Source organism: Diadema antillarum, unplaced genomic scaffold, assembly GCF_040938485.1.
Source record: "Diadema antillarum isolate AM-2024a unplaced genomic scaffold, OU_Dant_1.0 scf00000008, whole genome shotgun sequence".
In the NCBI taxonomy this organism is placed as follows: domain Eukaryota; kingdom Metazoa; phylum Echinodermata; class Echinoidea; order Diadematoida; family Diadematidae; genus Diadema; species Diadema antillarum.
In genome coordinates, this window is record NW_027270897.1 from 1,536,398 (window position 1) to 1,557,918 (window position 21,521).

At 37.2% G+C, this 21,521-nt stretch overlaps 1 protein-coding gene across 1 annotated transcript in view; it reads left to right on the plus strand.

Annotated features, from left to right (window-relative positions):
* Window positions 1-1,161: 1,161 nt before the first annotated feature.
* Window positions 1,162-21,521, plus strand: part of LOC139718456 (mitochondrial sodium/calcium exchanger protein-like) — a 48,187-nt gene continuing 27,827 nt past the window's right edge. The window contains exons 1-4 of the mRNA XM_071629930.1: window positions 1,162-1,604; window positions 2,868-3,020; window positions 14,275-14,327; window positions 16,626-16,683. Of these exons, the coding sequence (XP_071486031.1) occupies window positions 1,287-1,604; window positions 2,868-3,020; window positions 14,275-14,327; window positions 16,626-16,683 (582 nt within the window). The 5' untranslated portion in view covers window positions 1,162-1,286. The remainder of the gene's footprint in view (window positions 1,605-2,867; window positions 3,021-14,274; window positions 14,328-16,625; window positions 16,684-21,521) is intronic.

Below are 21,521 nucleotides of genomic sequence, written 5' to 3' on the forward strand. Positions count from 1 at the left end.
AGGATAATTCGAATATCGAGCGATAATTTACGGATTATAGGCCCTAACAACGTGATAACTCTGTTATTTTTGGTGTGATCTCGATGAAACCTCTCATTCTCTTCGTCTGATATTCATACTCTGTTGAAAGCCAGCTATTAAAACATGGCCCATCAGTGCCGGGGCATCGCACTTGAAGCAATGGTGTAAATTATTTGAAGGATAATAAAAAAACAAAACAAAACTGGAAAGAAACTCATTTGTTGCGACGCCTTGGTCAATTATTATCAAATGATAATCAATCTTTTACTTTGACTTCGACTTTGACTGTACATTGAGTATAGCTGGTGGTTGTGTATAGCTGTTGATACCACCGGAATTTTACCAGCATTCACTTTGGCTTATGAAACTTGTATTGTGCCTTCAGTGCTCCTTCCTCCCCTCCCCTCCCCCATCCCCTCCTCCTCCTCCTCCACCCTCCTCCTCCTCCCCCCTCCCCCCCCCCCCCCCCCCCAGCGGCTAGTGGCAACTCAAGAGTGAGTGCCGAAAGTAAATAGTTTCAGACAGGGTCGACATTAGCGTTGGGCTCGGGACCCGGGGCCACTAAAGATTGATGTCGGGCACCATTTTTTTTTTTCTTTTGGTGGCCCGATTGTGCAGCTAAAATCAAAAATCGTATATTTCATATTTTCTATTATTTCGGTCTATCAAAATTTCAATTCAAAGATTTTAGTGACACCGAATGGGCACAAGAAAAAAGAAATTAATGTCCAGCCCTGGTTAGCAGCGAGTAGAAAAGAAGAAAAGGAGTTATAAGTTTAATATGTGCATTGCTGAGTTGAATATCATATATGTTATTATTGCTTCTTCTTTTTTTTTTTGTGACACATGACAAACATTGGACCTCACGAGCTCGACCACCTGCCAACTCACCAGTGGGGGGCAAAGGGGGCAGCAGACAGCCCAAACACAAGAAAGGTCGATTGGTGACGAGCTGCTCACGTTCAGCTTCAGCTTCGTCTGTTTAGCTAGGAAAAACGTGATCGGAGTGTGAGCGTACCCTAAGGCCTTGTACCGAACTGGCCAGGTCCGCAGCTAGCTCCAGAACAGCGGGAGCTCCCGGAGGCGTGTCGTATTGATATAGGAGCGCTTGGTGACTTACATAAGCTGCTAGTATAGTTGAGGACTAGCGGAATTGGAACGATGTGAATTAAAACCACATTAGCTCTTTCCCCGCCTTGTCACGCCGAACGATAAAAATGGCAGGGAAATAACGTTGCCCAACATTCAGCTGAGCAATTCTATCAATGTTTGTTGCAAGCACCATGAATGTGCCTTCAGCATGGTCGCTTTGTTGTTGGGTTCTTGGCGCGTATGTGGCGGCTGCAGCGATCAACAACGGAGTCGCTGCCGCAGCTTCGGGGGACTTCTCCGGCAGCCGGATGGCAGAAAACGGTGTGCAAGCACCACCTCGGCCTCGGCAGAACTCTCCAATTAAACTTCTGTTTTCTGGACATGATGAGAAAGAGAAAATTCTATTCCGTGACGCCGAAAGAACGACGACTCATTTCGATGCTTCCACTAATAATATTTTGCTGACAACACCGGCAGTACTTCAAACTCAGGTAAAAATATGAAGTTAGTTTCATTGAGTGTGGTGGTCATAGAATCGGGGTAACAACAGGACACTGACAGTAACAAATAACATTGAAACGAAGACTCTAAGCAATTCTAATATTCTGCATGCCCGCTTATATCAGTTTTGTTTACAGTTTGCTAATTTGTTTTTATTTTGTTTTGATGTAGGAATCGCTAGGATGTAGGGTCTAATCAAATTCATGTGATATGAAAAGAAAATGCAGAAGGCTATCAATCATTCTTTTTCTTGGACAAGTTTACATATTAAATATGCTGCTGAAATCCGAGCTGTAATCCAATGCAGCTAGTGTGTATGTAGTTTCATAGTCTACAGTGAGTTAATACCCTGAACCTTTATGCCACTCATGACATTGTCTCGCCCATAATCATGGAAGTCAATTATCATGGGACATGGCATGAGCTCATTGGATTGTGGTTGAAACCGATACTGTTTTGCTTTACTTAAACCGCGCCGTGAATGAAAATGATATCTTCAATGTATATCTCATTCATCAATAGATGGTCTACATGTTTGTGTATCTAATAAAGTCATTACAGGAGCTGGTACAGGTTCATTTTGGTATTTGTATTTTTTGACTGCAGATATTCTTTCTAAATTCTATTCTTAAACTTCAGCTCGCCTGAGCCAAGGGATCTAGTAAGCTCTGTCGATCACGTTCTTCCAGTTCTCAGAATAAATTGTCAGCTTTCATAATGTGAAATGAAATTGAATGGTGTCAATTTGGAGCATAAAATTTCAACATGTGGATCATGTTTGTTTTTTAATGTTTTGTTGAATGTAAACATACGATCATCTTGCTCACTATTTTAGTGACACAGTACCATGTCACATGCACTGTGAAAAGAAAAAACTCCAGATGCTGTCATTATCATTATCCTCACTTCAGTAGTATAATATACGAACTGTACTCCTGTTTAAATGTTCAGAATTCAAGAATTTAGGAAATTGCTTTCTTTCACTGACTTCCCAGGATTTCAAGGCCCTAGTTTAGGCATTCCCATTTTTGAAAAATCTTGAAAGCAAAGCCCAAGATGATGAGATTTGTATTTTGGGTGTCAACGTACAACTGTAAGTATTTTGTCCTGTAGGGAAATATTTTGCATGGTTTTCCATCTCTAGAAACTGTTGGGAAGTACTGAATGAATTTAATGAGATCATCCCAGGCATTGAAGGTTGAATTTATTTTCATTTGCACTGTGTCATTTGATTTTTTGTGTTTTCCCTTTAGTGTGGTCACTATCATGATCTGAACTCATCTGAAGCAAAGTGTGCCTTCATAAAGAGCCAGGAGGAATGTGCAAATGACGATGGGTTCATCAACTACCTCCAAGTCATATACTGCGTCTTTCCTGACCTACGAGTCCTCGGCTTCATCCTTCTGGTGAGTTTCTGGTCTTGTGTGGACAGCAGGATCCTGGGCATGAGTAAGACTTAAAGTAAGGGTGTCATATAAGAGACAGTCACTGCAAAATGTGCTTTTAAATTGAATATTTAATATTATGTTATGTTATTTTATATTATATTATATTTTGTATGCCATAATGACTCAATAAAATGCGTTTCATTTAAAAATCATTTTGTTAAGGTCTCATGACTTAAGCAGCTGTCAAACATCGTATGACATGCTAGTTGATTTTGGTGAGGAAAACTGCCCTAGTGATTTAAGCCAGGCTTTTGATGACCACAAATCCTACAGCCCCCCCCCCCCTCCCACAAAAACAAAAAGAAAGAGATAAAAAAAATATACTATTGTGTCCCATACACCTATCAATTCCAATGCTACAATGTATTTGATGCCCTTTGCATCCCAGGCCAACGTGATTTCCGGCAAATTCAAATAAATGTCTTCTTTTTTTTTTCTGAGGGGGGTATGGTGATCAGTGTGTTCAAGAATACTGGTTTCAATGTAATTTATAATAGACTTCTCAGGACATTAAAAGTGTATCCAGTTACACTGTATTCTCCAAATAAGTTTAAATGCTTTCCATACTAAGTACTAACAGCTACAAGTTGTATAAATGAACTATTAAAAGAATGAGAGTACAAGTTTTGCTCAGTCGTTTGCCTGGCTATGCAAACCTTGGCTGCATTGTTCTTTCACTTAATTGCATTTCCTAGCAGGAGTATGCGCTTCTCCAAAAATTTTGATATTATGTCAAGTTTTCTCACTGTGTTTATCAGTGAGGGGACAGTGCACATTGATGCACACAGATTTAACATGATTTTTTTTTTTTACAAGTGGTATAGTTTTTCTAACTTCCCTCTTCTGAATCTTTATGCAAAAAATGTGTGAATCAGTTTTGAAAAAGACATTTAAGAATACCGCAGGCTAAGATTTACCATGTATGTTTACAAGTGGTAAAAAAGTTTTTTCTACCTTTTCTCTTCTGAATCTTTATGCAAGTAATGTATGAATCAGCTTGAAAAAGATACCACATGATATCATGGAGCATAAAAACCTACATTTTTTAATGCCACTTCAAGTGGAATATTCTCTAGGGTATAATCTAGTTATTTACCGAGCAATGTACTATGAAAAGCTACAGAGAATGTTTAGATATTTTTCTTATATTTCAGACAGAATATTGGCCTATAATCAGATATTGATGGCCCATCATTGGCCATCAAAGCAAGAATATCACTGGAGAAGATTTTTCTGTCATTTCATCTTTCATATGCCAGAGATACAGGGCTTGACACTATTTTTTTTTTTCTGTGGTGGTCCATTCGGGCCATGAAGTTGTTGAATTTGAAATTTTGGTGGACCAAATTAAAAGAAATACAAAAATTCATGTAAGATTTTAGGTGCCTTATTTACCCTCCAAAACTAACCTTTTTGGAAGTTTGGTAGCCCAACATAAGTTTTAGTGGCCCTACCTTCGGCCACAGGGCCCCCTTGCAAATGTCGAGCCCTGCATTAAAAAGTTTACTTGCATGATAATTTTCCCTGTGCACAGTGAACATGAAATGGCTGGTTTCCCATGAGATTGGAAATGCTTGTTCTGCTCTTGGTGTCCACCCAAAGTTTAGTAATAAATGTTATATTATTGGTGGGTTGGATTGCGTCCGTACAGATGAAATATATATAATGTACAGAGATTTGAACCTTACCTGGTTTGAAGATCTATGTGCATAATGACCCCACAAAATTAGCCAAAATAACAGTAATTTGGCATTGCTGCTTGATGCTGGAATAGTGAGTATTTTTGTACTGGTACACGGTGTATATAGTGTCCACATTTGCAATAAAGAGCACTACTAACTGGGCTGAAATGTTGGTTAGCAATTCTACCTAAATTGCTTTGATAGTACATCATATTTTCACCTAAAATAATCTAATGAAAAATAAATCAATATCAGTATGCAAATGAAATATCAAAATCTATCCTAGAGATAAAAAAAAGGAAAAAAAAAGGACTGCTGCAACTTTTGGCTTGGTGTCTGGGTGGAAGGCTTTATGTAAATGTTACAGCAATGTGACTGATATCAGAAATTATCCTATCCAAAATGAAAGTGTTTTGCGTTGAAGAAAATCAACACATAATGACTATATCCAGTGGAAGGAGGCAAACAACAAACCTTTGGCTGTAGAAACAAGGAGATTTCTTAACCTTGCATTGTATGACAGACATTTGTTATTGTGGATTACAACTAACATGAAAAGACTATCTTTGAAATACATGCCAAATGAAAATTTGTGTGTATTTGAGGAATTGTTTAAAATGTTGTCGTAGGCTTTCTCTATCTGTCCCACAGAGCCGAAAACAGACAAACAAACAAACAAACAACCCAAAAAACAAAACAAAGCAAAAACAAACAAAACAAAAACAAAAACACAAGATAAAAAACAAACAAAAACTCCAAACAACAATAACCCAAAAAAAGAAGAAGAAAGAAATGATTTTAAGTGTATTTTGATCAGTTCATATGAAATTAGTAATTCAGAACTAGAACATTCTATGTTACAATTTCCTTCACTGTAAAGGTACAGGTTCATAAACAAACAGTAAAATGCTTATAAATATCACCAGTCATGTAAATCTGTAGAGAGGTATTTCACTCTTTTAAGTCTTCAGGGTTTATGGACAAATTGCATGGACTTTGTCAAATTTGAAAAGTGTGACTGTGTTTAAAGTTTGACTTTACCAAGGCATGCAATTTTTGTCCCATGGCAAGTTTTGTTTTCATGGTGCGGGAATATTTTTATATTATATTCCTGAATTGGGCATTTCCATTGAAGAGTGTGAAGTGACATATGCACAGAACAAACTTAAAGTTACAAACAAACAAACAAACAAACAAACAAATTAACAGGAAGTCAATAAAATTTCAGTATCATTTTACAGTGTGTTCAGGTGACTGATTTTAGTCATGTGAATAAGACACTCGCTAAGAAGCTCGTACGACGTTACATTCAAGTTGGCACTTATTGATTAAAACAGGAAGCCTGACTTTTAATGAATCAAACAGAAAATAAAGAACTATGTATTGAATTTTAAGGTTTGTTTTGTTTTCACATGACTGATTTTAGTCATGTGGATATATGGCATTCTCTTAGCAGCTGTTAGATGTTGTACATTGAACTTGGCTGTCAGTTAAAAGTTCAAATCAAACAAACAAAACAAACTGAAAGTTTCATTCATTCAATCAAACAAATTTTTAAAAAATGAAAGGAATTGCAAACTTTGTCATATTTTCATGTGACTCCCATTTGTCATGTGAAGAACCCATCCTTTCAAAAGCTATTAATGTCTAGGTCTAAATTGAAACTCACCTGAAGGTCATTAAGAAGTGCAAAGTTGAACATATTATTGAATCACACAGAAAATAGGAAGTTAAAAACATTTCACATGATTCTTTCAGTCACATGAAGAGCATACATATGTGTCAAAACTGCTCTAAACTTGTTTAACTTGTTAAACAATGTTTACTTAATTGGTCCATCCTATAAACCCATTCAAAAAGTGATTGACAAAAGAGAGAGTTAGGAGATGCAGTTTCATAGAGAAGAGAGAGGAGCTGTATCACAGTGAAAGCAGCTGAGCACATCTGTCCTTGTTCTTTCGTTCTTTAAAACAAACAACAAAACACATCTGTCCAAATGAAGGAATGATTAAGAAAAACTTTTGATATCTTGATTTCTGCTTTGTTTTTGACCACCAAATTTTGACAGTAATGAGCAGTGGCGTATCTAGGGAAAACAGCGCCCGGGGCAAGCGCGGAAATCTACGCCCCTAATTTCTGAAAAAGTGTTCAACCCCAATTCCATCCCGGTAGGGACTTTATGCTTTTTCATGAAATTATATGCTTTTTCAAGCACTTAAAAGGGGTCTTTTGAGAGTGATTTAAATGTAATAAATTGTGATAAACTTTGGCGAGCGAGCGCAGCGAGCGAGCCGAAAATTTTTGTATTTCAGATTACAAAAAATGGAATTCTTGTCATTTTTTGCTTACTAAATCTTACAATTCTAATCAAGATATAGTAACGGCCTTATACAGATAACGATTTATACCAACAAACTAAAATACTCAAACTTAGTACGCGCGAGCAAGCCGAAATTTGTATATTTCCGCGTCATCATCACGTTTTGTTCTTATCTTTTTATTTTCGTGACAAATTTTGGCGAGCGAGCAAGCCGAAAATTTTTGTATTTCAGCTTACAAAACATGGAATTCCTGTTATTTTTTGCTTATTAATTCTTACAATTCTAATCAAGATATAGTGACAGCCTAATAGATAACAACGATTATACCAACAAACTGAGGAGTTGAAAAAATACTCTAAATTACTATGTGCGAGTGTGCCGAAATCTGTATATTCCCGCGTCATCATCACGTTTTGTTATCTTCTTCTTTTTTTTGATAAATTTTGGCGAGCGAGCACAGCGAGCGAGCCGAAAATTTTTGTATTTCAGCTTCCAAAACATGCAATGCTTGTCATTTTTTTTTGTTTATTAAATCTTACAATTCTAATCAAGAATAGTGACGGCCTTATAGATAACGATTTATACCCAACAAACAGAGGACTTGAAAAAATACTCTAAATTAGTATGAGCAAGTGAGCCGAAATTTGTATATTTCCGCGTCATCATCACATTTTGTTCTTTTCTTTCTTTTTTCTTTGATAAATTTTGGCGAGCGAGCGCAGCGAGCGAGCCGAAAATTTTGTATTTCAGCTTACAAAACATGCAATTCTTGTCATTTTTTGCTTATTAAATCTTACAATTCTAATCACGATATAGTGACGGCCTTATAGATAACGATTTATACCCAACAAACAGAGGACTTGAAAAAATACTCTAAATTAATACGAGCGAGTGAGCCAAAATTTGTATATTTCCGCGTCATCATTACGTTTTGTTTTTATCTTGTTTGATTATTTTGCCCCCCCATTTTCGAAACCGTTGGCGCCCTCCTTTGATCCAATTGGCGATCGCTTCAGAACGAAAGAAATTGCAGCCGCTGCTCCGTGTAACATTTTGCCTGCTAAATATAAAATGACATGTGTGAACACAATATACATTGTCATTTTGTCCGCATCATCATCATGTTTTGTTTTTATCTTGTTTGATTTGGTTTCCTGCAACCCCCCCGTTCGGGCGAGGGTTTTTTTTTCTTTTCTTCTTCTTCTTCTTCTTCTTCTTCTTTCTTTTCTTCCCCTTTTTTCTTTTTTTCTTCTTCTTCTTCGCTTTTTTTTTTCGTTTTTTCGTTTTTGGCGCCCCCTAGGAGTGGTGCCCGGGGCACGTGCCCCCCTTGCCCCCCCCCCCCCCCCTAGATACGCCACTGGTAATGAGAGAAAAGATTTTTAACAGGAAAGACAAACTTTAAAGGGACTGTACAGTACTGGTTGAGGTAGGAATTCATGTTTTAAAAATTCTTAAGTGAGATAATGAGAAACCTCTTATGAAATATGAAAGAGCATGTAACTTTAAGAAGGATTCAACGTTTTATTTGATGAAAATTGGTTTTCAAATGGCTGAGATATCCAAACGAGTAATAATAATCGAAGGCGACATGCCACAACTTTATTAGGATCTCTTTGTTTCACCTTCTTTTTGGATATCTCAGCCATTTCAAAACCGATTTTCATCAAATAAACTTTTGATACCCCTTAGAATTGCATTCTTTGACATCTCATAGAGTGGTTTCTGAATATCTGGCAAAACTTAAAAAGCTAATTCTCACCTCGACCAGAACTGTACACACCTTTTACTGTGAGTTCGTCAACCAAGATGACATATTTAGGTCCATTACAGAAAATCCTAATCAGCAATTTTGGGGGGTTTTAAGCTTAGTGGTTACGGTCGAACATAAATTATTCTCTCAAAAGCTGTTATGTTCCTCTTTTTTTTGCCTATTAAATGAAACTCAAAGTCATGATAAAAGTTCAAAGTCAAACAATTAGAACAAATTGCAAATTTCATTGAAGAGGGAAAAAAAATCTGATGAAAATTAAATCACATGAATGGTCATATTTTCACACAACATTGTCGTTAGTGCCAGTCACATGTGTCTAAAAATTTGATGAGGCAATGATATCCTTCTCCCATTAATAGTTCTCTCTTGTCAAGGTACTTTGATATTTTTTTTTTCTTCTTCTTCTTCTTCTTCTTCTTTTAACCAAAAAGACAGTTTATCATTAACTGTAATTGCAACTACTTGATGAATAATAACCCCCATGTTTTACTGGTAAATCATCACAAAGCTAGAATGAGTCATTGCCAAGGATATCTTATTTTCACTCCAAACTCTTATCTTATCTTATAAAGGGAGTTAAGGGAAAATGAGTTGTATTGTATGTGGATTGGATGAATGCAGCAATCATTTTACTTGCATAATGTAAAAGCAATTGAAACTCTCCTCTGTCAGAAAGCGGGGGAATAAACCCATGACGTACAAGTGTAGGTCAGTTACTAGTCAAATGAAGGTGTACTTTTCATACGGAATGAGATTTTGAGGATTTCTGACCTTGTTTAGAATTGTCTCATCATTGTCTCCTTGACATTTTGAAGACAGAATTTAACAGTAGTCGTATTGTTTGAGTGAGATGTTTGCATATTTACATTTACCTGCAGTCTTGACATGTGATGTTTGCATATCAAAAATGAGTTGATGCACATGCCAAAGCAAACAAATTCAGGTCAAGAATATGTCAGACTCTGGCTGTGTAGAAATGTGTACTACTTAAAATACACATAGTCTGTTGCTACACACGTATATCTTGTCATTCCACTGTAAGTACCTTCAGCTTGTACGTGAAGTGACACATTTGACATTTAAAATCAGTGCAGTATCTTGTAGGTCTGGGTTAAACCATGCATTGTACCAAGGGGTAGTACAAGTGGTAGTAGCATTATGTTGACTGGAACCCCACCTTTCATCCAAAGCTGCCCCCCCCCCCCCCATTTGCCAAAATGGTGCACTGGCAAGCATGCCAGCTTTCAAATAACTTTTCTTGTTAATTGTAATAACATTAATAGTAATGATAACAAAACAATAGCGACGGCAACAGCAGCATATTAATAATAGTAATATTTCAAATAATTATGCAAAAAGAGGAGAAAAAGAAGAAATGGAAGGTTAGGATGAGGGAGAAGTGTGTGTAAACTGATGTATTTTTAGTGTGTGTGTTTGTGTGTGTACCGAGCCTGTGTGTTTGAGTGTGCTTTTTCTGTGTTTGATTTCCCATATGTGTGAATTTTACAGTAAAGAGTGAACAAATTTCTCATTATGTTCAATGATAAAAATGGTTGAAGCAACCTGAAGTAACTAAACAATATACCGGTAATAGATAGTATGATAAATGAATTCTTCTTAACTGCTAAAAGGTTCTTCTTCTTCTTCTTCTTCTTCTTCTTCATCATCATCTTCTTTTTGTTCATCATGCTCTTCTGTTTCTCTGCTTCATTTTTCCTTCTTCATATTTTTCTGTTTCTTCTCTTAGTACTTAAAAATCTTCTTGCATAATTATAAAGATTACAATGATTATTTTGTTGTTATTATTAAGATTGTGCAGGTGTCACGTGAGTGACTTTTTTTTTTTTTCTCTCTCTGCTACTCTGACACCAAAATAATGGAAATTCAAACTGTTCGTATACAGTTATGTTTGAGTTTAATCTTTCAAATCTTTGCAGCTTTCTCGTTCATAACAATTCATTGAGCATAAAATATAATATGAAACAAATCACAAATACATAACTTAGGTTGTCTTGGATGACCTGAACTGGTGATCCCCTCAGCTTGGCTCAGTCGTCATCGATGTCCGATACCCTCGTCGTCGACCTCGGCACAGTCGCTTGGCTTGTCTCTTGGAAGCACCCCTTGACTTGGCCACTCAGCTAGACGCTACCCTATCGGCGGTCCTTTCAGCTCCTCGGCCTTCACTAGTCCCTACTACCACGCAGACTCATGCCTTGATCTGCGATGCCCGAGCTCAAACGACGGCGAGCAGGCAAATGGAGATTGAGCTCCGTTCCAAAGTTCGGATCATAACTGTCCGAGTTCAGTTTTATCGGCAGCTGGAGCTCGCATCTCACCGACGTAGAAAACCCCCAGAAGAACGACTGCTGCCTAAGCGGAGATCTATGCTGGATGTCTGATCAAAGTGTTTCTCCTCGATCCTCTACATTACTGAGCTTTTTATTAGCTTCCCTAACCATAGAGATTAACACTAAAGTCCCTTACACTCCCATACACTTGCTTTTTCATGCCTTTTCTACACAAAAAAGGATCATCCAATCATCATGCTTAAATATAGCCCTATTGAAACTCTACACAATATGTCTAGCCATCGTCTAGACTGCTGTTACAATCTTTACTCATGAACTTATGAACAATAAACTACAACCAACACCCTAGTGACACTGACATAGCTGAGTCTCGACTGAGCTAGAGAACATTCCTAGCCACCACCTGGATGGGAGCTATTACATAACACCTCTATTCACTCAATTTCTATAGTCTGAGTTAATACATAATATTGCAAACCGGGGATGCTGTTGCCATGCTATTTCTTTAACTTTTGCTTTGTCTCATTTCATGTGACTGCCCTGTCTGACTTTGACTGATCTAGACATGCTGTTGCTATGCCAGTTTATTCTTTAACTTTTACTTTGTCTCATTTAATATAAATTTCCAGACAATCAATCTCTTGCAGTTTGACCTAGCGGCTTTCTAGGACAACTTTAAAGCTCTAAATCTTTTGCAAACTCAAACAAATTCGATTTCACTTCACTGGCAAAATCAAAGATAAATTTCTCTCCTCACAATATCCCCCACCTTAAGATATAATTGGGATATCAAAATTATATCCTACAAGAAATTTATGCAACATACTAGTCAATCAACCAACATACTATTCACAGTGTATGTCAATAGGCATGTGTTCAAAAGAGAGACTGATAGACACCAATATCCACAGCATATATACATCATACATTACACTACCCCTTTTTCTTCTGCCATTCTTGTTCTGAAACGAAACAACTTCACAATCATCTCCCAAGCCTTTTAACAACCAACTTTTGCTTTGCTGGTATTCCTAATAAAGGCCTTATAGCTTACTTAATACATCATCTTCACATCCTGCTCGAGTATAAGCTTTAAGTCTTCTATAACTAAAGCAGAAGCATCGAACATGTATACATAAAATCTCTACTATCACACATGTGCCTCTAGTAGGCAACACCAAGGGCATAACCTTGGGGAGAAAAACTTCAATCAAACTGTCACGTAAGGCGACATACTCGCACAATTCACACTGGGGTAATGTTTCCGATCAAACGTACGAAACAGTTATTATATCGACAATAATAACACATAGTAATACGGTAATGCGTACGATCGAGCAATGAAACTTCAATCATGAATCATACACAAACATCGCATTTAAGCCTAAAGCATGTTAAAAGAGTATCTGAATAACTTTTTCCAATCAGGTAGCAGAATCTCGGTGGGACCTCCAAATTGTCACGTGAGTGACTTTTTTTTTTTCTCTCTCTGCTACTCTGACACCAAAATAATGGAAATTCAAACTGTTCGTATACAGTTATGTTCGAGTTTAATCTTTCAAATCTTTGCAGCTTTCTCGTTCATAACAATTCATTGAGCATAAAATATAATATGAAACAAATCACAAATACATAACTTAGGTTGTCTTGGATGACCTGAACTGGTGATCCCCTTAGCTTGGCTCAGTCGTCATCGATGTCCGATACCCTCGTCGTCGACCTCGGCACAGTCGCTTGGCTTGTCTCTTGGAAGCACCCCTTGACTTGGCCACTCAGCTAGACGCTACCCTATCGGCGGTCCTTTCAGCTCCTCGGCCTTCACTAGTCCCTACTACCACGCAGACTCATGCCTTGATCTGCGATGCCCGAGCTCAAACGACGGCGAGCAGGCAAATGGAGATTGAGCTCCGTTCCAAAGTTCGGATCATAACTGTCCGAGTTCAGTTTTATCGGCAGCTGGAGCTCGCATCTCACCGACGTAGAAAACCCCCAGAAGAACGACTGCTGCCTAAGCGGAGATCTATGCTGGATGTCTGATCAAAGTGTTTCTCCTCGATCCTCTACATTACTGAGCTTTTTATTAGCTTCCCTAACCATAGAGATTAACACTAAAGTCCCTTACACTCCCATACACTTGCCTTTTCATGCCTTTTCTACACAAAAAAGGATCATCCAATCATCATGCTTAAATATAGCCCTATTGAAACTCCACACAATATATCTAGCCATCGTCTAGACTGCTGTTACAATCTTTACTCATGAACTTATGAACAATAAACTACAACCAACACCCTAGTGACACTGACATAGCTGAGTCTCGACTGAGCTAGAGAACATTCCTAGCCACCACCTGGATGGGAGCTATTACATAACACCTCTATTCACTCAATTTCTATAGTCTGAGTTAATACATAATATTGCAAACCGGGGATGCTGTTGCCATGCTATTTCTTTAACTTTTGCTTTGTCTCATTTCATGTGACTGCCCTGTCTGACTTTGACTGATCTAGACATGCTGTTGCTATGCCAGTTTATTCTTTAACTTTTACTTTGTCTCATTTAATATAAATTTCCAGACAATCAATCTCTTGCAGTTTGACCTAGTGGCTTTCTAGGACAACTTTAAAGCTCTAAATCTTTTGCAAACTCAAACAAATTCGATTTCACTTCACTGGCAAAATCAAAGATAAATTTCTCTCCTGACAGCAGGACACCCCTCATGTAGTGTCATAATTAGTGCGCCAATGGAAACACAGCTAGCGAAAAGCTTGTGGATAAGCTTGACCGATGTGAGCGCAAAAATTACTCCTGTTATATACAATGAACACTTCAAACTGTGTGTGCACTATTACCAGAGAGGTTTTGCACAAAGAGGTATGCATGAAATGGGGGTCATGGCATGTGGTGCACTATACTCTTAGATTTTAGCATCGAATTGCAGGTCATTAAAAGCTTAAACTGCAAATCTTATCAACAAACGATGCATCTTATGTAAGTACATTGTGGACAATGCATAGTTTATAGGAGTAATTTCAGCTTTCAGTGATGATAATGTGACAGTGCTCTATCAACATTGCTATCATTTTCCCATCAATAGTCTCGGCTCTCTCTATACTTTCCTCACAGGCTCTCTGGCTGGTGTACCTCATCATAGCCCTTGGAGTGACTGCTGAAGAATTGTGAGTGATGGAAATTTCAATTTCATTTCAGTTATATAATTCAATTTCCATTAATTAAACGATGATACGTAATACAAAGTATACAGTGGACAGATTATACCGAATAATAATTTGTAAGGAGAGCAAGTCATCAACATACAAAATGCAAATTGTATGAATGACTGTAATAAGTAATGAGAGAAACAATGCATACTTTGCATTGATGACAAAAGGCAGTATATTAATGGAAAAGAGTGATCTACTGAAAAGCGGAGCCTTTTATACATGGATCACCAAACAAAGAAAAGAAAAAGAAAACATGACGTGTCATTTCTACCCATCTTCTTTCACCTTCCACTATTCAGTACTTTTATGCTACAGTTCAAACAATCATATAGGCCTATATTACATGAAATGCATAAAATGGGTATACTATTGCACTAAGTATCAATTTGAAAAGGCAACATCAAATGCTTGATATCAAGGTTGATGTTTAAAGGGAATGTATAGTATTGGTGGAGATGAGAATTGGGCTTTTAACTTTTTGCGTGATACCAAGAAACCTCTTATAAGATAGTACAGAGCATACCATTTTAAAAGCATAATTTACCTTTTGCAGATAGAGTTAGGGATAGACACAACAAATGTAAAAATTTGAACCAGTATTTCATAATCGATGTTAAGTATTGTTGAATATACAAAATGTGGACAATAGTCATAATAAAGATTTTTCCAGACTAAACCATCTACAGTTATGGTTTGATAAAAAAAATAGTGATATCTCCTTATATTTAAGGCTTTATTGCAAAAATTTGATATGGTAGGATGTTTTGTGATACAACTGACACACACACATGAATCAAAAGTGATATCTTGAACATTTTTTTGAAATCACTACTCCCAAAGTTAAACAGGACCTTTAAGAGGAATTCAAAGTTTATTAGATGAAAATTGGTTGTGGAATCACTGAGACATTCAAAAACAAAAGTAAAACAAAGAGATCCTAAGAAAAGGTGGGTCCCACCTTTTATTAGGAATGCTTGTTTTTAGATATCTCAGCCGTTTTAAAACCGATTTTCATCAAATACGTGTAAACGTCGAATTCCTCTTTAAATTATATGCTCTTCCCATATTTCATGAGAAGTTTCTCATTATCTCACCAAAAAAATATAAGAAACCTGAAGTTAGGTCTCAACCAAAATTGTATGCTCCCTTTAAAAGTAAAATTGCATTAATTTGATTTTTAATGAATACAGGGAAGTGAAATTGAGCTATTCGTGTTAAATTTCAAGTCTGTTTTTATGTCACAAGGCATTTGAAATGTCGCAACCAGTGATCATAACTTTCACTTTGTAAAGTGTAGTACTACTGGCTAGGAATGAAAGAGCCAATTATCTCGCTTGCATTGGACATTGAATGCCTTACAGCCGTGTCATTGTTTTTAATGCAAATATTTGTTTAGTAGAGCTCTGTAGATAGTAAGGGTTGCTGTACTTGGGTCACTCTTCTTCTTTTTGTCATAATGTTAACTCATGATAAAGTAATAACAACAATGAATACAAAATGCTATTACACAATAGGAATTATAACAATTATTGTTTATGTCACTAATTAATGTTATCGTTATCTATTTATGTAATGTTATCATCATCAGTTTAAGTCAGTGCAAGTTACAGTGTATCTGTTGAATGTCATTGCTTCTAAGGTCTTGTCTTAGATCTTTTGATCATGTAACAAATAGATATGCTCATGTGTAGTCCACCTTCTCTTTCTTTTAAAGCAAACATGTACATATCTTCCAGTTTTCCCAAAAAGAGTTCCGAATGTACAATGTTGTCCATATGTTTTCTTGCATTTTCGAAGTCTTTGACTGAGGCAAGATAGTGTCTTGTTCAGACATAAACCTCCCTCGATTGTCCCTGAGACGTACAATGTAAACTTCCCTGGATTGTCCAGGAGAGTAGTGGTGTTGACTGCAGCACATACAAGTACAGTGTACCTTGTTTGGAGCGCACTTCCAGTATGGTGACGAATATGAATACGTCATCGCACAATATGCTGCTTAGGTGGTATATGTGGGCAGGAGTGAAGCATGCTAGGCCTGCGTAGGTCATGTGACATCGCATTGTGCACATTCATCACCTTAATTCCCTTGAGGCATGCTCCAAATGAGTCTCCCGTACTGCTGGGACCCCATGGCTGGTGCTATATGATCTTTAGTTAATCACAGAAGCTGTGTGTATAAAGTTATGTATCCATGTGTTTCTGTATGACCAAAGTCTGAAATGTACTGAACAGTTGCGCATTATGTCTTTGCAGCTTTTGTCCAAATCTTGATGTGATGTCACGCACCCTGAAGATGAGCCAGAACATTGCAATATCCTTTTCCAACTTCAAAAGAAATTGTTTCTCTTGCCGTTGTTTTTTTTAATCACTTGCTTATATAGAAACTGAGAAATAGTTAGAACCATTCATACTTGTTGAATTGGGTCAGATTTGATGTGTTGGTGAGATGCAGTGTGTCTATTAAATCCATCTCATGTTCAGTGAGTCAAGGTAAGGCATAACACCCTCCTCCCCTCCCCCCCCCCCCTGAAAAAAAAACAAAAAAACAAGGAAACAATTGTTGCGTTGGCACAGCCCACCCAACCCTAAAAGTATCCGTGAAGCTACATACATTTTTTTTAAAATTGATATCAGTATGATCATACTGCCTTCACAATGGAATTTGCCGTTCTGAAAACCCGGAAGTTATGTGAAATGTTTTCCCACTGTAAAATCTGTGCTTCAAGTAGTTTTGGCAAGTGTTTAACAATAGATCTTCTTTTATCTGAACATTCCCAGTACTGTTTGTTTGGACAATATCCACATCTTTATTGCTATGAAGTAGTCAATGAAACCAGTGCACTTGGCCAACCCTCATGAATCATTGTGCTGGACCCTACAGAACTCAGCCCAGGGAGCTGATGGACCCTTGATCTGAGCCCCTGGTTGAGAGTTCCTTTAAGAATGTTAACCCATTCCCAACGACATTCTAGAATCCCTATAGACTTCTTACAGCACCCAGTTGGTTCCAGGAGTTAATTGTTTCACTGAACTGGATTGTCAGAAAAAGTAGAGTACACCAATCATGTGTCTCCAGTTGGCTGAAAATATTGATTGATTTCATTCTGCTGTCATCCAGTATTTCCTGAATTCTTCCTATTATAGCGACTTTCGGTTTCCTTCAAAGTATCATAACTCTTTCGTACTGTCTTTGGCTCATGTTGCACTTCCATGGAATTTCTCTTTCATGGACTGAAAAACCCGCAAGTTCATAGTGTCTACAGATCTCCGTTCAGCCCCTGAAAATGCTCCTTGATTGGGCATATTGTTGTGTAGCGGTGTATAGCTACTCGGGATCGGTATGTTCATTGTTTGATATAGAGGTACCAAGTCGAGATATGTATAAGTAGACCCAAGAGAAACGTAGGCTCCGCAGACTGGATTTGTCTTCAGAGGATATTTATTTCTTGAGTTTAAGTTTTAACTCAAGACTCAAGAAAAAGTTTACAAATGCAAGTCGCCTTCACAATAATATCAGAGAGCAATCGGAGGGCGGCATGCTCCCATGGTGTATGATGGATTGGAACTCTATTCATTCTCCAAAAGTGCATCCAAACTCTGGAAGAACCTTCTATTCAAGCACATGGAGAATAGGGCTTATGATTGGCTAAAACTGCATGTACCTGTCAATTACAGTTGTTATGACTACAAGAGGAGCGGTGATTGGACTGGTCTTACTGTACAGGGTTTCTTGGAAATAGATGAGGAAGGATGTGGCTTTATTTCATCTTCTCAGTAGTTGTTTGGATTTGGTGAGCGAAATGGGAGAGTAGCATTGACCACATTATTACCAAGGGAAGGACCAATGATTGAGTAACTGATGAATGAAGAACAGAGAGAAAGAAAGTCTCTTTGTTCTGTCAGAGTAAACTTTTAAGATTTATAGGAGGGTGACTTGTTGTACCTTGAAGAGGGTATTCAACACTCTTCTTGAAACAAAGTTAAACTGAATACGATGGATCTGTCTCTGTATTGATGACTACATGACACTATCCATTACCAAGGCCTTGTCAGGTGTCAGGTGACCAGAGTGGGAACATTTCATCAAAATGAAAAAACACTACTTTTTAAACAAAAATTTGATTCATTGTAGAAAAAAAAAATTGAAGAAGAGATAGCACAATGTTTGATAAGGGACATTATCATGACAGACAAGCGTGGACTGATATGTTCCCCCAAAAATTACAGTCGGATTTCCACATTGATAATTTCCAAAATGATTAAACAATTTGAATGCTGTTTCAGGGTATAATATCTTCTTACCTACATCTTGTAGAAAACCCCCATTCGATTTGGCTATAAAAGTGGTCACAGAGAAATGTGGATTGCTGTAAGGCATGTCATGGGCCTGTTCTTCCAAGTTTTGCAATCTACAATGTAGATGCTCTTAGCATTTTGTAAGGTATGAGCACAATAGACAAAACTTTAAGGGGAAGGGATTCCTAACATGCTCTACAAAAATCCAAATTTCTCTGTGACCACTGAAGCAAATTGAATGGGGTTTTCTGTAAGATCTACATAGTTTCACACCGTGAAAATTTTGCATTTTTATTGATTTACCATTTTAAAAGTTGTTATTGCAGAAAGTCCAATTGTAATTTTTTGGGATCATACAATGTTGTTGATTTCTCTGTGTATTGTCACAGCCCTGTCAATAAAACAATCACCTCGTGGGTACACTGAGTGTCCAATCACCTGTTTCTCTAACACATCTACATGTACTATTGGGCAAAAACTCCCCTTCATCAAATCCAGACTATATACTTTGTACTCATAATAGGGGTCCTTCTGTGGAGGGATGTTCAGTATTCCAAAGGTTTGTTACTCCAGAAATGAAGGTTTGGCAATTCTGATTGTCATTCATTTCAAAACACACAAATTCTGTATACCTAGATGAGATGTTTATTTATCTGAAAATGTAATTGGGTTCATTAATCTGGACATCTGTGGCATTATTTCAAAGGTTTGAAAAAACGAAAATGAAATCAACAAGGTTTGTTATTCTGAACATTTGTTAATCCGAATATGAAAAAGTTTTGTTATTCTGAAGGTTTGTAAAATCTGTAAACGAAATAAGGTTTGTTAGTATACACTTTTTTGTTTCTCATTTTCAGATTAACAAACCTTATTTCATTTTCAGACTATTGAACCCTCAGTATAACAAACCTTAACTTTCAGATTTACAGACTTTTGGAATATATCCTTATACAATGTAAAATATGTCATTTTTGTAGTTAACTAATCTCAGGAATAACAAATCTTTTGTCATGTTCAGATTAATGAACCTTCAGAATGTCAAACCTCATTTCATTTTAGAAATTACGAACCTTCAGATTAATGAACTTTCTGAATAATAGATCTTTCGATTAATGAACCACTGGAATAATGAACTGTAAGGTTTCGTAGATCCTACAATCTGGGGAACAGTCTACCTCCCAAGGTGGAGTAAAGTCATCATTCCATGGTATTTATCAGTTTAAAGATCAGTAGTGTCTGTGGTGTGCTCAGTTTTTTAATTTGTACCTAACCAATGTCAACTTGCATGATTCACGTGATACCCTTTTTATGATCAATGGGTCACATCTATCGCTCATGAGAAGCCCACTGCAAGTGTGAGCTTATGAGAACTTCAACAGCATGGGTTTCTATCTTGGAATGCCTACCATGGGCCACAATTTATTTACATAGAATCCTGATATCAACCAATTAAGTCATTCACAGATGGTGATGGCAGTCATATTTTCGTACAACCTGTTCAAGATATGCCAAATATTTACCTGAAAATAGTAAATATTATCGTAAAATTATGGAGTCGATCCTCAGCCACTGCAGAATCACAGGGAGGGACCAAAGCATGACTTCTGTTTTGAGTATGTTTACTTGTGAATTCTTTCGCCTTTCTGTGATTGTTAGCAGGATTAAAGGAGTATCACAGATCTTTTGAACTTTGACCCTGAGGAGGGGCAGCAACGAACATGAGCTGCGACTTTTCACGTGACTCGAGATTTGCTGGCAAAATCTAAGTAGACTTATCTCCAGATTGATGACACTCTTTATCTGGTTCAAACACACTCTGCATTGCGCTTGTTTAGATCGTCACGAGCCTAGCACACATACTGTTGGGTTGGTGCAGACCTCACTGTAATATGTAGCATAACAGCTACTTGGGATCCAGTCACAATGCTCTATTGTGCATTTCTATCATTTGTACAGTTTCACATATGTCTGTCTCTTTTAAAGTAGATGATCAAAAACTTAAGTTTTCAGCAGGCCAGTAGGATCTGCACTGTAAAATACAGTAATATCTATCATAGGCCTATGGATGCAGTACAGATGGCAGTGTGAAACGACAAAGTGAAAGGTGAAAGACTAAAAGATAACTCCACTTATTTCAGAAAAAGATGAGGGGTAAAATGGGTGTAGAAATTTTGTGGCAGTGTAACAAATTGTGAAGCTTATCATTTAATTGCATTCGCAAGTTAATTGTCCTGGCAATATTCAGTCACATTTAAGGAAGTGGCACATAGCAGTCATTATGCAGCGTGCTTTTTCACTGCCAGCTTTAATATGTATGGTGATGCGTTATGGATGCAAGGTGGCACAAGAGGATTTTTTTTTCCTTCTTCTTCTTCTGTGGAAGTTTTTATAATCTAGGTATATTAAGTATGCAGTCTGAAAAATAGAACTACCCTTAAAGACATCTAGTGTATGATATCTTGTATAAAGCTTATAACCAAGGGAAATGAATGAAAATTTTAAGAAAAAAATCATCTCATATGATACTAAAAAAAAGTTCATAGATTGAGTTCTATCCTACTGGGACTGCAGACAGGGACCTCATAAGGTGGCTATAAGGGTATAAATTCAGTGGCAGGAATGTTGGTTTATCAGGTTTGGTAGGGGAGGAAAAATATTTACATTGCCATAACCATGAGGCCCCCAGTGGAATCATTGTATTTTGGCTACAGAGAAGTAAATAGCCAAAGGGTATAGAGTGAAAGAACTGTAAAGCTCTTGACTGAGTTTGTTTGAATGTTCTGAAACAGACATGGATGGATGTGAATGTGAAAACAGAATCTCATAAACTTGACAATCACTAAAGTCAAAACA